Below are 15,599 nucleotides of genomic sequence, written 5' to 3' on the forward strand. Positions count from 1 at the left end.
ACTATAACTTTTTTCAAACATGCCAATAGCAGAGGTAACGCCCTCTTTCATGGTCATCGATGCAAAACGCCCACTCCTTACCGCTTGAAAATATCAGCTGGATATTCCATTTGCTGCTAACCCGGGTTCTGGTTTTTTGATCATATATGTTTAAATAATCGCGTGACTGGTCCGTGGTCATTGCTCATTTTAAGCATTTTGTAATTACGCTGCTAATCTGAGTGGGAAAACCTTATCAATGCGTAGTCAGTGATCAGCATAGGTGGACGAAAAGATGACTACCGGTATGAACTAATAATCTATAATGTCAGTTGTCAAACTGTTCATTCTCAGCCAATCATCGCGCATAGGTGACTAGCTGGCTAAGAAATGTCTCGGAAAAAGCAACAGGAAGGGTCAATGAAAACGCTGCGGGATCTCCTGTCACAACCCAGCAACAAGAAATGCCTTGAGTGTGATCAACGAGGCCCGACATACGTCGATATCACAATAGGATCATTTGTTTGCACATCATGTGGCGGTATGCTGTAAGTAATTGAATTCCAAACTTGTTTTCTTGTTGAATGCTTACCATTATAAATAATCACCTGCCTAGTGGCATAGGCAAACTCGTACAAAGTAGGCCTATATACCCATCTGATTAACTAACTTTTTTTTAATGATTTGAGTTGCTCTAGTTCTAGTTCTGTATTCTGAAAAGTTCTAGTTCTTGTTTCGCATTTGAAAATAATTTTGGTGATGAACAATTAGAAAATCGTCTCTTCGTTTGGCGTCTGGCGTACCCGCCGTACCTGTGTTCTATTGTGTGATGTTCTTGAAGCCATTGCTATAGTTCAGAGTCGCCGCTACTGACAGCAGCGTAGACAGGGGTGGCTTTTTGGGTTGAAACCCCTCCTTTTTTAATCTTGTACTGATGTTCATGTGAAAAACCGATTCTGATAAATTAAAATTCGACGAGTTGATTCAGAATTGAATTTAGTTGTGTTTTAGTTAATGGATCGTCGTTGGTTCACTTGGTTGTAGTTTTGAAGAGTTGTTAGTTCTAGTTCTAGTTGCTCATTTTGAAAAAAAATCCATGTAGTTGTACATAAGCCTAGATCCAGAGTTGCAATGACTCGACTCGCGATTTTTTGGTGACCCCACTTGATTCGAGTCATTTTCTTGATATTGAAAAATGACTTGACATTAGTCACTTTGCGTATTGACTCGAAACTGGGTCTGCCAAGACAGGCACTTCATTGTAATTTTGAAGAATAGTAAAGTTATCACACTGTTATTAATTCGTCTGTCAGTACTGGTAGGCTACGTGAAAATGCTACCAGAAAATGTAAAAAATGTGGAAAATTAGTATATTATGAATGTTAGCATTTGATATCACCAAGCAGAGTTCTAAAAAGTGGGTTTCACATGACTGAACACTGAACAGTCAACAATGACTTGGACTCGACACTCTATTCCGTGACTTGGACTCGGACTTAACCCGGTGGTGAATTGAAAATGACTCGACTTGCCTCGAGTCAAAACTAAAGAATTGAGATTGACTTGTGACTCGGAACCTTGTGACTTCGTTACAACTTCCCCTACATCAACATGTATTAGGCCTACTGTAATCAAGAACTTATAAGACACATAGCCTATGTTGAATACAATATATTTCCCCTTTCAGCGCTCCAATAGGCGTACACATTCTATTTTTAAGAGGCCTTACGCCTGGTAAGTAAAAAATTGCACTATAGGCTCTTCCAATATTCACTGTTCATGTTCCCCAAATTTCCAGGCCTAAAATTAGTGTCCGTGAGGCCCGCAATCATATATGAACTTCGTCGACTATTGCATGTTGCCATGTAGCATGGCCTGGCAAGCCAATTAATTGAGTCATCTGAACCACCACAAATACAGTGAATTGGTTTTAGCCAAAATCTGCAGTGACCAGTCACAAAAAATGTTAATATCGCCACTAGCCAGATACTTTATATTGTTTTGTAGTCATAGCAGCGCTATGTTAACTTACGTGCATTAGAAATACACCATCTAATGCCATTGCCCAATTGGTCTCCTTCACCCATTGAAAAGGCACCGAGATTCCACGAAATTTTATCTCTTTAATATCATTTCAGGAGAGGACTCAACCCGCCGCACAGAGTCAAGTCTATATCTATGACAAATTTCACAAACGCCGAGATATCGTTCATGGAAAGTCGTGGTAACGAGGTAAGATGAATCTTGATTGAGATACATCGTGTAGATCTTATATAAGATATAGATATCTTTATTTTGTGGTGTGGCTTCTTAGAGGGCTGAATTAATTTGAATTCTGTCGAGTCCGGAGCCTGACCATATTTTAATTTATATTTCTGGAATCAGTGCGACAATAGCTTTCGTTCAAGACCAGATTCAGTAAATTCCGCGGTTCTGAAGCTAACTTTTTCATTGCCAGAAATCCTATAGTTGCTGCCGCAAAACAATTCTGACTCCATTCTCAGCGAATGAAGCTGCAAAATCGGTCGTTGCCATTCCATATTTACATTCGATACTACCACTCGATACAACGTTACCACTAGGTTATAGTAATCACTAATTGAGCAGTGTGACGATGTTCCTTGCAAGGTATCTATCTTGTCACATATCTCGTGACAAGCACAAAGTTGTATACTTGTATCTTGTATGATTCAAAAATTCTCAGTCACAGATCAAAATAGTTATGGATATGAGGAGGTACAGAATTTCAATATAAAACTGAATAGTGTATTCATATTGAAATAAACCAGAATAATTTTGGCTGAAACCCGTCAGGGGTAATCGTCAGCAGCTAGTAGAGAATTGGAAAGAAGATTGTGTATCAACAATTGTATCATCAAATATGATGTCACCGTCATGTTAATTCTAGTAATTGAGATGAACAGATGGTTTCAGCTCGATATACGGTTTTTAGATTATACACAAACTTCTTTCTTGGCACAAGCTAGGTTGACTCCAAAGGCACATAACCGATGAAGCTGAATCGCACTTTAATTCTATGATTTGAGTATTGAGAGATTATTCTTTCAATTACGGAAATGATACGCTTCATGCCACTAAAAGTTGTGCATCGACGAGACTTATACACTGCGGAATCCTTGAACACTCGATTGGCCGTATCGCAACATACGATACATAGTACAAAGCTACTTGCGTTGGTAGATATGACATTTTTGTGAAGCACTGATCAAGCAGCATTGTCACAAAGTGCAATGAAATAAATACCCAATTATATGTAATGTGATTTATCGTATTTTCTTGTCGTCGTATCAAAGAAACATATTTCAACTTTCCACATCTTGTGCAGTTATAATGTGTTCCGGGATACTCAATTACTCGCCTCGCCGCCTAATACTAGATTTCGAATCGAATCATTCAGCTACTCGGATTTGCCAAGCATTTCCTGTAATCTGATAGATACGACACTAGTCAGCTGAGTTATGCAATTGAATAGTATATTCATGTTGAAACAAATGTCACTTGGCCACACTTGGACAACTAGGACAATTTTAAGCTTTTCCATATTACATTAGAATTAAAAAGAGAGCTAGACGTTTTTTTTCTTAACTAGACTGGAATTACAATTATATCAGTATGAATATATTATTCGATTACAGAGTTGTAATGACTCGAGTCACGATTTTTTGGTGACTCGAGTCGAGTCATTTTTTCAAATGTGTAAAATGACTCGAGAGATTGACTAGGCTTGTACTCGAGTGAATTGGCATGACTCGAACTAAGTCATATGACTGGAGACAAGGATGCTCTGACAGACATTTCATTGTAACTTCGACGAATAGTAAAGTCACCACGTGATTGGTATTTCGTCTGTGTAATCATTCCTGCTACTTCAGTGTTTCTCAAACTATTTTAAACACCCCCCCCCCTTTTTGATACCGGTAATGAAAAATTTTGCCCCCCTTATCGTGATATCAAAAATTATTAAGGAGAAAAATTAGAATGCTAGCAAACGGATAGTTTGATGGCATTAAAGGTTATGGCCATTGTTGTGAGTTTTCTCGGATATAAAATTCGGACAATGTACATAGTAAACACCACGAGCAGGAGATAAATCGCGTGGAGCGCAAAAAAATGATCTGGTAATTGCGGCTTCGCGCCCCCCTTCAGATGCTTTCAGGCCCCGCGGTTTGAGAACCACTGTGTTGCTAGGAAAATGGGGCCGGAAACTGTTAGGACTGAGGAGAATTATGACATTATGAATGCGGGCCATCCCATATCGCTCGAGCAGAGTTGAAAAATGTGGGTTGAACTCGGAACTGAACAGTGCTGAACATAATGACTTGGACTCGGACTCGAGTCACAACACTATGACTCTGACTCTACCCTCTATGCATTGACTTGGACTTCACTCAGTTTTTTGTTGAAAATGACTCGACTTGACTGGAGTCAAAACTATAAGGTGAGATTGACATGTAACTCGGGACCTCGCAACTTGGTTACAACCCTGTTCAATTGTTTATTTAAGTTCTCTACCCCAAGAAGCCCATCAACTGAGTTATACAATTTCTGTTCAGTGGTGTCGCGCTGTATACCTGGCCAAGTATGATGAGCAATCCAACGCGAGACCGGAGTCTAAATCTGACACAACCAAGTTGAAACAGTTCATGGAGCTGAAGTACGAGCAGAAACGATGGTACGAAAGCCCGACGCAGCAAAGGAAACTGATGGAAAGCGTGGCCGCTAGGATGAAGAAAAATAGCGAGAAGGCAAAAACGTCATCAAAATCTGCACCGGTGAAATCTCAGGCTAAACCCGCGGCCGCTCCTGTCAAACAGGTTTGTCTTGCACTACCGTTACTAGTTGCTACTTTCATTAGCCAATAACGTTATAAGTAGGGGCGTAGGGCGATTATTTTTTGACATGTCAAAAAAAAGAAAAAATTAGGTTAAAATTGTAGCGTTAGGTCAAAAAATATCAAAATTGTTTACAAAGTTGAAACTTTTTTGCAACCTACATTTAGTTTGTATCGTAGATGTTTGCACTGCCGATGAACTTATCCTTTGACAGCTTGTAGCCTACTTTATAGGCCTACCGTTGTAGACGGCCCATTGTCTGCTCATTGTGAATCATAAACATTCAAATGAAACGAATAGGTTGACATGGTGTTATGCTCAACGTACCGCAATATCCCAACTGGAGCAAGACTGCGTGGGCAATTGGGCATTGCGTGGTTCCTATATCAAGAAGCGCATGATGAAAAATTGTGATGTAGACACCATTGCCAGAATGCAGCAACGCGGTGTGTCACCAGCAGTGTACGCACATTCGCACAACTTCAGTGTTGTCAGCCAACCACTGCTGCACTTTAACGTTCTTTCTCCTTTCTTGGCAAGCTACTTAGTAAGGCAGACACTTTCTACCCGAGAATGTAGGAAAGTATCTTTCGTTGTATTACAAAAATTTTTGATTATTTCCACCATAATGTGTAATGTATCTACTGGAATTCTTCATAAGGGCCAGATTTCATGAAAATATAGTTTTTTCATGTGAAATTTGTCAGTTTTGAGGCAAAAAAGTTTATTTTCAGGCCAAACTACTTCATAAGGGCAGACAGTTACAACCAGAAATGAAGATAAGTAGTTCAATTCTAACCTTATATGGGAAAACACCTAATTTGCATACATTAGGTCAAATTTGGTCAAAATTAAGATTTTTAGGATTTTTTAGGTCAAAATCTTCCGACTTAAGGTTTAAAAAAATCGCTCTAGTTATAAGTGACAAAATGCAACTCCACGAATGACCAATTCAATGCAGTGTCTGACGAATAGAAAATTCCCGGCTTTTTTAAAGTCTATTATAATTGGAATCTAATTAGATTAGAATTACTGAATTGGCAAAAAAAAATTCAATCTGGTTTGTGATCGGACATTTTATTCAGTATTGAAGTCAACCTACGGGATATTATCCCATTTTATTTTCAAAATGAGCTTTATTACTAGTATCGCTTGATTATTACGTGTGGACAGGCGCTGAATTATGCATACAGCAAACACGCAGTCGTTTGAAGCGTCAGTTTTGAACATTTGTCAACATCATAACGTTTAATATGTTTGCAGTGGTGCGAATAGGTTTGTGTCTGGCTTCGTCATGATGTCGTTCGAGGGGAACCAAATATTTAGATTCATGTGTTGCTTGGTTGACTTGAATTCAACTCTGTTAGCTGTCCGCCTTGGTGACATCACTGAATAACAGTGAATATTTAACACCGAAACTCTGTTAGTGGTTTGTTCAAGGGTTTAGTTTTGAAATGATCAAGAATATATCATTTTTTTCATTCTCTCATGCAAGAGCAAATCTTTGTGGAAGGGTATTTCAATGGATTACGATACACTTCTTCCAAGTGCTTGCATTGTATCCAGCCGTATGCATCTGGGATAGTCAATATCGCATGACGCTAAAATATGCATTACCTCAAATAGGATCATATTTTGTTGGTATACAACATTTACTTTTGGTTACTAAAACCCCAATGTAAGAAGAACCTATGTTTCGATGCTGTAGGCATCTGACAGAACAATTGAGTAATATATTCATACTTATATGGACACGAATATTTTCGGCTGTCACTCGTCAGGGGTAATCGTCAGCAACTAGTAGAGAATTGGAAAGAACAATGTATATCAACAATCGTATCACAAAATATGACGTCACCGGCATGAAATTTTGAATAACTGGGGCGAAGAGACTGCTTCAGCTCAATGTACTATTACAGATGGTACACGAACTCCTTTTGTCGACACAGACTTGGCCGGTGTATTTTGATAAAAAAGGCACTCAAAAGGCACACAAATAAAACTGTGGAACCGCCTCTCCCGACAACACAAAATCTGTGAACTCGATAATTTTTCGCGGAATTATCTGACAAATGTTTGCCAATGCCAGAATTCACGGTATCAGATTTCGACATAATGACCATCTGAATCATTTTTCCGCAAAACAATTAATGTCAGCGACGCTTTTCAGTGGTAAGCTACTTTCCTGGTATGTCACTTCCTTCTTGACTTGATCTGTACAGCTGACGATGTAACATGTCTACGCTACTGGCTCTGTATAGCCCTAGTGGAATTGGCAGCTTTATTGTATTGGTGTATTGTAGCATCAATATAATCAACGTCTTTACATTCCATTACTGGACCAGAATTTTTTTCAAATCCTACGTTGTGGTGTTGAATTTTTGCGTCAATTCTAATTTAATATGCAATGTTAAAAATAATGACTTGAGAGTTTGATTTGGCTCGAGCCATTACAACTAGAACCCGACCGCGGGCCACTTTTCAGCTGTGGTAGAGGTCGCGGGCAGCATGAATTCAGTGTCGAGATGAAATAGGCCACACAGTTTACAAACCACGTTTTAAAAATTTTTGTCGCTAGATTTTTAAGCGTCTTGGTCTTGGCAGTGTCTGGGCCATAGCACGTCAATGCTATATGTCAATTTATATCAGCTGATTCTTCTACCATGGAACGCTATTATTACCATCGCCGAAGCTGTATCAGCTAGTGAGGAATAGTGATAATAGTGATCTTGGGCACAGGAGAATAGCTTATTTTGAACACCAACAACAATATTTTTAAACTAATATTCAATTTCGGCATTTCAAAATGCTTTACTGAGCGTTCTTCCGAAATCTCAAATCAAGTCAGGGACAGCGTGTTGGTGACCCCTGTTGTATTGTATAGTATGCGGCCTGTTGGTCTCATTGCAGCGCGTACCTATGGAAGATAGATTCGACCCAGTTTTAAATGCGTGGAAATCTTTGTCTGACGGATTTTGTTTTTACGCAGTCCGCAACAAATCTTCTGGATGGCTTATCGTTTCCAAGTCAGACTCCAGTCTCGAACAATGTGGTTCAAAGCCAGAATTCGGGCGCGTTCGACGGATTCGCCGACTTTGATCGAGCTTTCGCGGAACTTTCCACGTCACAAAATAGTGAGTTTATAATTTGCTAATTTTTCAGATTAAAAAAAAAATTAATTAGGCTTATTTAAATTGTGTATATCAGTGACAATTTAAATTATTCTATAGTTATTTAAATTGAATTGCTCCACATTTTTTTATTTGCTTTAATATCTATTTTTGTTTAAATTTGAATTTTGTATCGCTGGCAATTTCAATTCCCATTTTTTCATTCATTTTTTTATGCATTTTAATGTGTTTATTTATTAAATTTTGTAGCGGTGACAATTTGCTATGTTGCTAGATATTTTTATAGTCAATTAGATATTTTTTCATTCGCCGGTATTTAAATTTTGTGTCATTGGCAATTTGCTATTTTACCAGATTTTTTTTGTTTTTCATTCAAAACATTTCAATTTAGATTTTGTATCCCAATTTCTATTCTCTCTCTCTCAGACACTGCCAGCCAAGGCGATCCGTTCGCGGCGTTCCAAGTGAGCGCTCAGCCGATATCTTTTACGAACCAGGCCTCGAAACCCAGCACGGCGCAGCCCGCCGCCTCGGAGAATAAAACTACAGACAAATATGCCGCGCTCTTGGATTTGGATCTGAGCTACAATAAGACCGACAACACAGCCAGCAAGTATGTGGAAAAAATTACTCGACTCGACTTGGTCGCTTTGTGTATTGACTCGACTTGACTCGAGTCAAAACTTTACACGTCAAATTGACTTGTGACTCTGAACCTTGCGGCTTGGTCACAACATTGATGTAAATCTGCGAATACAATTTGATTTTTCAGGAACGAACCCTTCTTCTCGATGTCAAGCAGCAGCATGACGGCGCCGGGAGTAAACCAGCCGGCCAACATGGCTCCCTTTTCCGGAATGAGCAATCAACCGATCCATAATAATGCGTTCGCAGCGAATTCATCCGCGCCTGGTACGTGGGACAGTGATGATTTGTGTGCAATGTTGTCACAGTGTTTGACAACTGGAGAATTTTCAGCTATTCCATATCAGATTGGAATCAGAATGATAGCTACACAGCTTTTTGCTAATAAGATTACGATTAGAATTATCGCCACACAGTATTTTCCTGCATTAAACTAGAATCAGAATGATAGCTGCTAAGCTATTTCCAAGTTAGATCACAATTAGAATTCTAGTTTCGCAGTATTTTTCCAAATTTAATCTAGAATTAGTGAAATCGTGAAAACTTCAGATCGGAGATCACATTCTTATAAAAATGGTTCTTCCATTAAGAAGCGCATGATGAAAAATTGTGATGTAGTCAACATTGTCAGAATGAAGCAACACGGTTTGTCACCAGCAGTGTGCGCACAACTTGAGTGTTGTCAGCCAACAACTGCTGCTGTTGAACGTTCTTTCTCCATTCTTGACAAGCTACTAGTGAGGACAGACACTTTTTACCCGAGAATGTAGGAAAGCATCTTTAGTTGTACTACACCAAATTTTTATTATTTGGACCATAATGCGTGATGTAACTACTGGAATTCTTCATCTCATAGGTCCAGATTTGGTTGAAATAAAGTTCTTTCATGCAAAAATTTGCTAAAGTACTTCATAAAGACAGACAGTTCCAACCAGAAATGGAGATAAGTTGTACAATTCTAACATTATGTGCAAAATCACCTAATTTGCATACATGAGGGCAAAATTATGTCAAAGTTAAGTCTTATTAGGTCAAAATCTTTCGATTTTTAGGTGAAAAAATATCGCCCTACTTATAATTTAGGGTTACCATACCTCCTCTTTTTTGACTTCTTTGAAAGTGTCCTCGGAGGACGCCCAAATGTACGCTTTTTGAGAATGTTGGTTAAATATGGGGCAAAATTTCACTGAGATAGAGCGAATCAGCACTGAAGTAACTCACCCGCGGCTATTTCGGGAGCTGAGCCGGAAAGCTGACCTTTTTTTATCAACGAACCATGAAATGGGAAAAATTTAGTAATTTTTCAGGATTTTCCTCCGGTTTTGCAAGCCCTCTTTTCAGATTTTGAAAATACGGTAACCCTATAATAATTAGATTACTGACATTTCGTCACCAATTCTAAATTGTATTCGAGCTAAACTCGATCCCATATTTTACAGGATACAATCAGCCAGCCCCAACGTCACACTACGGACAGGCCACAAATTGGAATGCGCCTTTTGCGACTTACAGCCAGCAACCGTCCAACCCGCCCGTAGCTTCAACGACTAACCCGTTTTTCAGCGGCGCACCAGCTCCCGCTCAGAGCTGGCCCATGCAGCCAGGACCTAACGCAACGAATAATAACCAGGCCGGTTTCTCTTCAACCAATCCTTTCAATGTAAGTTGGCTCCAGATTTGGGCAACTAGAAAACATTCAGCTTTTCCAGATTAGGATTAGAATTATAGCTATACATTTTTCTTCCTATTTGAATTAGAATTAGAATTAGAATTATAGCTACACGTCTTTTTCGAAATTAGAGTAGATTTAGTATTACAAACACAGGCTTGAAGGCTTTTTTCCAAATTGGAATCGAAACTAATGTTTTTTTCCAAATTTGACTGGATTTGAATTATAGCTACAGTTTTCCTCCAAATTACACTGAATTACAATTGTAGCTGCAGTTTTTCTCCAAATTAGACTGAATTGGAATTAAAGTTGCAGTTTTTTATCCAAATATGAATGAATTAGAATTATCACTACACAGTTTTTCTCCAAATTAGACTGAGTTTGAATCAAAGCTATATTTTTTTTTCCAAATTTGACCGAATTAGAATTATAGCTACAGTTTTTCTCCAAATTACACTGAATTAGAATTGTAGCTACAGTTTTTCTCCTAATTAGACCGAATTAGAATTAAAGCTGCAGTTTTTTTTCAAATTTGACTGAATTAGAAATATAACTACACAGTTTTTTCTCCAAATTAGACTGAGTTTGAATTAGAGCTACAGGTTTTTTACAAATTTGACTGAATTAGAATTATAGCTACCGTTTTTCTCCAAATTACACTGAATTAGAATTATAGCTACAGTTATTCTCCAAATTACACTGAATTAGAATTTATTTATTTTTCCCAACATAAAACGCATGTCGTCTCTCAGATTGCAGGATCCACAGCCCCGGCGGGATACGCTTTCAATATGCCGCAAGCGAGCAATCTGCCGCAGAACTCGAGCAACCCGTTCCTATTCTCATGACACCGCACTCCAGACCGACTCCGCTTCGCATTCTAACAAAATTCGAGAGTATTGCACCAACGCCACCGACATGATCAATGGTTGTTGTATTGCTAGCCAGCGGTTGCTGACAGGAACAGCCAGTAAAGTAAAATAATCCTTACTGGAAAGCTGTGATGTCTGTTTGTATGTGTGTGTGTGTGTGTTAGCATTATAGCCCGGCCTACATCGGATTTTTTTAATCGATCCCGATAAATTGCACCTTTTCCGAAAACCTTGACATATTTGGGCGACATTCAAATGATCTAGCTTGAGTCCCATTTCCAAGGCTACAGAGGGTTGATTTTAACAGCTTTACAACCATGAATTTGGGCATGACTTCAACTAGAAACCTTGATATATTTAGGCGATATTCAAAAGATATAACTTGAGTCCGGTTTCCAAGGCTACGTTGATTTCGACAGCTTTACAGCCGTGAATTTGGACATGAGTTTACTTACCTGGAAAGGCTGTATCTGGACGCCTGTGAGCTATAAGAAATAAAGCAATATTCCCAGTCTGGCCTCCGCAGATTACAGTGCTCTTGACTCCTTACTGCCATATTTGTGATGTGGTGAAAATCTCCGATAATTTTGACTTCTAATGGGCGATTTATTTATTTCAAAGTAGTATACCAGATTATTAGTACCGTGCATCCATCCATGCCACATGAGCTATTCCTTGTCTGTTGTCAGATTTTCGTAATTGCGCTCTTTGAAGCAAGCTCAGAAACGGACTCTGACACGATATAGTAAATGCATGTTTATACGCATGGAAGTTGTTACGAGATGTCGCTCTAGTGAAGGTTTGTGGATACTCTAGCGTTCTATCCTGCCTGCAACTAAAACCTTGATAACTCTCGCTACACAGTTGAAAAAACATTTATGTTGATGTCAAAGATGAAAAGTAAATATTTTCCTGTGCCGTGATTCCGTGTACAGCAATATTATATCTCGATTTCGAGTATTGTGTCGATATTTGATGAAGACGGGCGTATTTTGAATCTGTGTATGAAAGTTTGCTAGTTGCTTGGATCATACTGGATAGGTGTTCAAGAAGACTAGGTGATGAATTGCAGGCCTGAGCAACAGTCTATAGGTCAGGGAACTCCAGGTTGATCAAGCATTGGGCCAGGGGTTGAGGCAAAACATCGGAAAAAGAACTGCGACATCGCTCACTGGGCCGAGGTGGATGCCAGCAGTTTGAGAGACTGCGACCGAAACTGGTCTTTTGGCACCTCATATCTGCTCATTACGTCGCGTTGTACATTGTGTGTGCCTTGTTCAGATAAAAATGTAATCTGAGGATTATCTTATCTGGTTCTTAACCGGGGTTCGTTGAGCCAGAGAGGTTGCTGGAGGTCGAGACACCCGGCCCTATACACTTACACACACAAGTAGTCAGTGACAAAGTACTACTTTTAGATATATACCGAGTAAGTTTGCCTATACACACTTTCCAGAGCGTTAGAGACTACATGCCAATCTGGGTTCCTCTGATACCCTTAAAATCATTTTTCCTATCGAAGTTACAATATGGCATCATCTGTAGGGGGCTGCCAGTAAAACGGCACTGCAGCTGCTACAAAAACTACAACATCAGGTCATCCGTATTATAGCCAGGTCCGCAAAGGGACCAGCATGTGTGCCCAACAAATCACTGCTCAGCAAATTCGGTGTCCTAAACATAAAAGATATGCGGAAACTAGAAATTGCAAAGTTTATGTATCAGTTCTACTGCGGCCACTGCCCCGAAAAGTTCAATGACTTCTTTACCTCGGTATCAAAAGTGCATAAGTACGACACACGCGCGTCCACGTCGTCCAACTATCATATGGTTGACAAAAAAGATCATCGCTCTATCAAATATGCCGGACCTGAAGTGTGGAACAGTATCTCGCCGGCTATCCGACAGTCGTCGAGCATGTCCACATTCAAGTCGAAATACAAGCAATTTCTGCTGAGTGAATACTAGTCAGCCCTCACCATTTACCGGACCACGACCTGACATATCGATCTCGCCTTCCGTCACTTATTGCCACTTTATATTAGCTTCTTTTACTTTCATTCAGTGTGCACTGAGCAATGAGCATGCCTCCTCTTTACATCGCCTAGGCCCAGGTGGGTGTCTGGTCTTAAGACTACTCCTAGTCGTTTGGGCATCTTCCTATCATTCATTGTATTGCAGTCTTGTGATGTTTAGAAGTGATGAAATTTTATGAATAAACTTGAACTTGAACTACTTCAAGTGACTATGATTTGAGACTACTGCTTTACAATAGGGTTTACATATTTTAAAATCGTGAAAGGAGAGCGCGTTTTTCAAATCACAACAGGTAGTTAACCGATATTGAAAAAAGCTGATTTTGAGTCATTTACTCAAAATCTGGTTGATGTTGACTAAAAAAAGTATCATTTTGACTCGACTCCCGAATTGCCAATTTTTAACGATACTTTTCTGGTGTTGACTAAAAACAAGGCCATCACTTCGACTCCCGAGTCCCGAGTGATCCGCCCGAACATCTGCATTAACACATATTTTGCGTCATTTGTGTCGATTTTTAGATGGACCTGCGTCCATTAGCGTGGCTGTAAAAGCTGTAAAGGAGGGCGAATTTCCGGGAAAAGGAGCAGAAATTCTCCTGAAGGAGGTCGTATGGTAAACCTATAAATAATAGTTTTTTAGGCAAAACTAGGCCCAGAATACAGTTACTTTTTGTTTTGTGTGAAAATGATGAAATAGTTTTGCTCTATCAGTTTTCAGTACTCTCGCACTCTTCGTCCCGGTTATTCGAAATTTCATCTCCGAGACGTCATATTTTGTGATATGATTGTTGATATGCAATGTTCTTCCAAATTCTCTACTAGTTGCAGACGATTACACCTCATAATAGTCTTTTAATCAGACACCCACTTTGGCCTACATCATGTAAATAGGATACATGCACATGCACACTGCACAGTGCACAGTATGGAATGCCGTCAGGATCAAGTGCACACGAGAGTGATATTGTGAATCAGTGCTGCCACTCGAAGTTCGTGAAAAAACACTAGATTTGCCAACTGAATAACACTAGATCTACAAAAAATACACCAGCTTCGAAATTTAGGCCAAAACTATTGAGTAAAATCATAAACGATAAGGAAAATGAACTGATTAACAACAACAAGTTAACGAGAATACTACATAAATGATAAAATCATAACGTTTGGCGCAATCTTTTGACATCTGACAATATTGCCAGATATATTTTATTTCTCCATAACAAAATTTGACGTCAGATCGAAAGTAAAAACGAGACAGGGTTATGAAAGTCGGTGGAATATCATACACTGATAAACTCAACTCTTTTGAGTTTTTACACTGTCAAAGGCTCAAAGGAACCTACATAAGAACACTGTGTAGAATTAAAATCACTTTAGCCTAATTTAGGGTTGCCATACGTCCAGAATTTCCCGGACATGTCCGGAATTTCACTGTTAAAACTGGCAGGTATGGGCACCAGGCACCACCCTCTGCAAAAATACAATCAAAAGTAATATAAATAATCATCATTTATTGAAATATGTCTGATTGTAATCGCAATTATTACCTAACGGTATATTCCTAGAGTTGGTTAAGGCCGATTGGATGCTTTAATCACAGACCCGCATTTTCCGTGCCACTGTCGAGCAGGTTCTTCTTTACGGAATAGAAGCACTCACGCTGACAGAAAAGCTGGCTAAGACACTCAACGCCAACTACGATGCACTCCTCCGCTACGCACTCGGCATCCACCACCCGGAGCACATATCCACCAATGCTCTGCGCAAACTCACAAAAACAGTCCCATGCCGTTTGCTGGCTGCTGAACGACGCTTACGCTTAATCGGTCATCTAGTGCGGCATCAAGACGATCAACCAGCAGCCGCCATCATCAACCACATGCCGACAGAGCCATGGCGCAGAGGTGGCTGGAATAGAACCACATGGCGCTCAACAATAGAGACCGAGCTAGCGCAACGCGGGCTATCGCTCGAAGACGCCCACGACCGCCCACGCTGGAGGCGCTTGATAAGGGCCCAAAACTGATATCTTGATGTTCCTTTGTTTCCTGTTTTCTTTTGCCCTTTTATTTAATTGAAAGCCGATATATATATATAATCACAGACAGTGGTTCCAGATCTTGGGCTCGTTCGCCTTTATCTGGGGATCGCGATGATCTTGGACGTAATCAGCTTCCTAGGCTGTGAGTAAGTTTGGGCAAGCTTATTTTTTTTAGTATTCAGCTTATCAAGTTTTGAACTTTGCCACGGAACATTTTCAAGTGGGATATGAGGTCACGAGTACGACCATAGAAGGTTGGAAATCCCGGTGCATTTTATAGTAGCCTAATATATGGAAGGATCAATATTATTGACAGAATTCATACAAAAAATTTTATAGTCAAATGCATATAGTAAGTGACCAACAAGGT

The 15,599-nt window shown here is 39.5% G+C and overlaps 1 protein-coding gene across 1 annotated transcript; it reads left to right on the top strand.

Annotated features, from left to right (window-relative positions):
• The first annotated feature begins 98 nt into the window (after positions 1–98).
• Positions 99–11,146, top strand: LOC145448256 (uncharacterized). Its single transcript, XM_080326621.1, has 9 exons — positions 99–284; positions 351–527; positions 2,118–2,211; positions 4,554–4,814; positions 7,822–7,966; positions 8,390–8,576; positions 8,736–8,875; positions 10,048–10,268; positions 11,030–11,146. The coding sequence occupies exons 2-9, from the start codon at positions 370–372 to the stop codon at positions 11,123–11,125; spliced, it is 1,302 nt and encodes a 433-aa protein (XP_080182747.1). The 5' UTR covers positions 99–284; positions 351–369; the 3' UTR covers positions 11,126–11,146.
• The last annotated feature ends 4,453 nt before the right edge of the window (positions 11,147–15,599 follow it).

Source organism: Botryllus schlosseri, chromosome 10 (genome assembly GCF_051294905.1).
Source record: "Botryllus schlosseri isolate E-star chromosome 10, Bs_hap1, whole genome shotgun sequence".
Taxonomy (NCBI): Eukaryota; Metazoa; Chordata; class Ascidiacea; order Stolidobranchia; family Styelidae; genus Botryllus; species Botryllus schlosseri.

Coding starts and splice junctions, on each gene's coding strand:
- LOC145448256 (XM_080326621.1), top strand. CDS start 370: ATGTCTCGGAAAAAGCAACAGGAAGGGTCAATGAAAACGCTGCGGGAT. Junction 528..2,117: donor ACATCATGTGGCGGTATGCT/GTAAGTAATTGA, acceptor ATATCATTTCAG/GAGAGGACTCAACCCGCCGC. Junction 7,967..8,389: donor ACTTTCCACGTCACAAAATA/GTGAGTTTATAA, acceptor TCTCTCTCTCAG/ACACTGCCAGCCAAGGCGAT.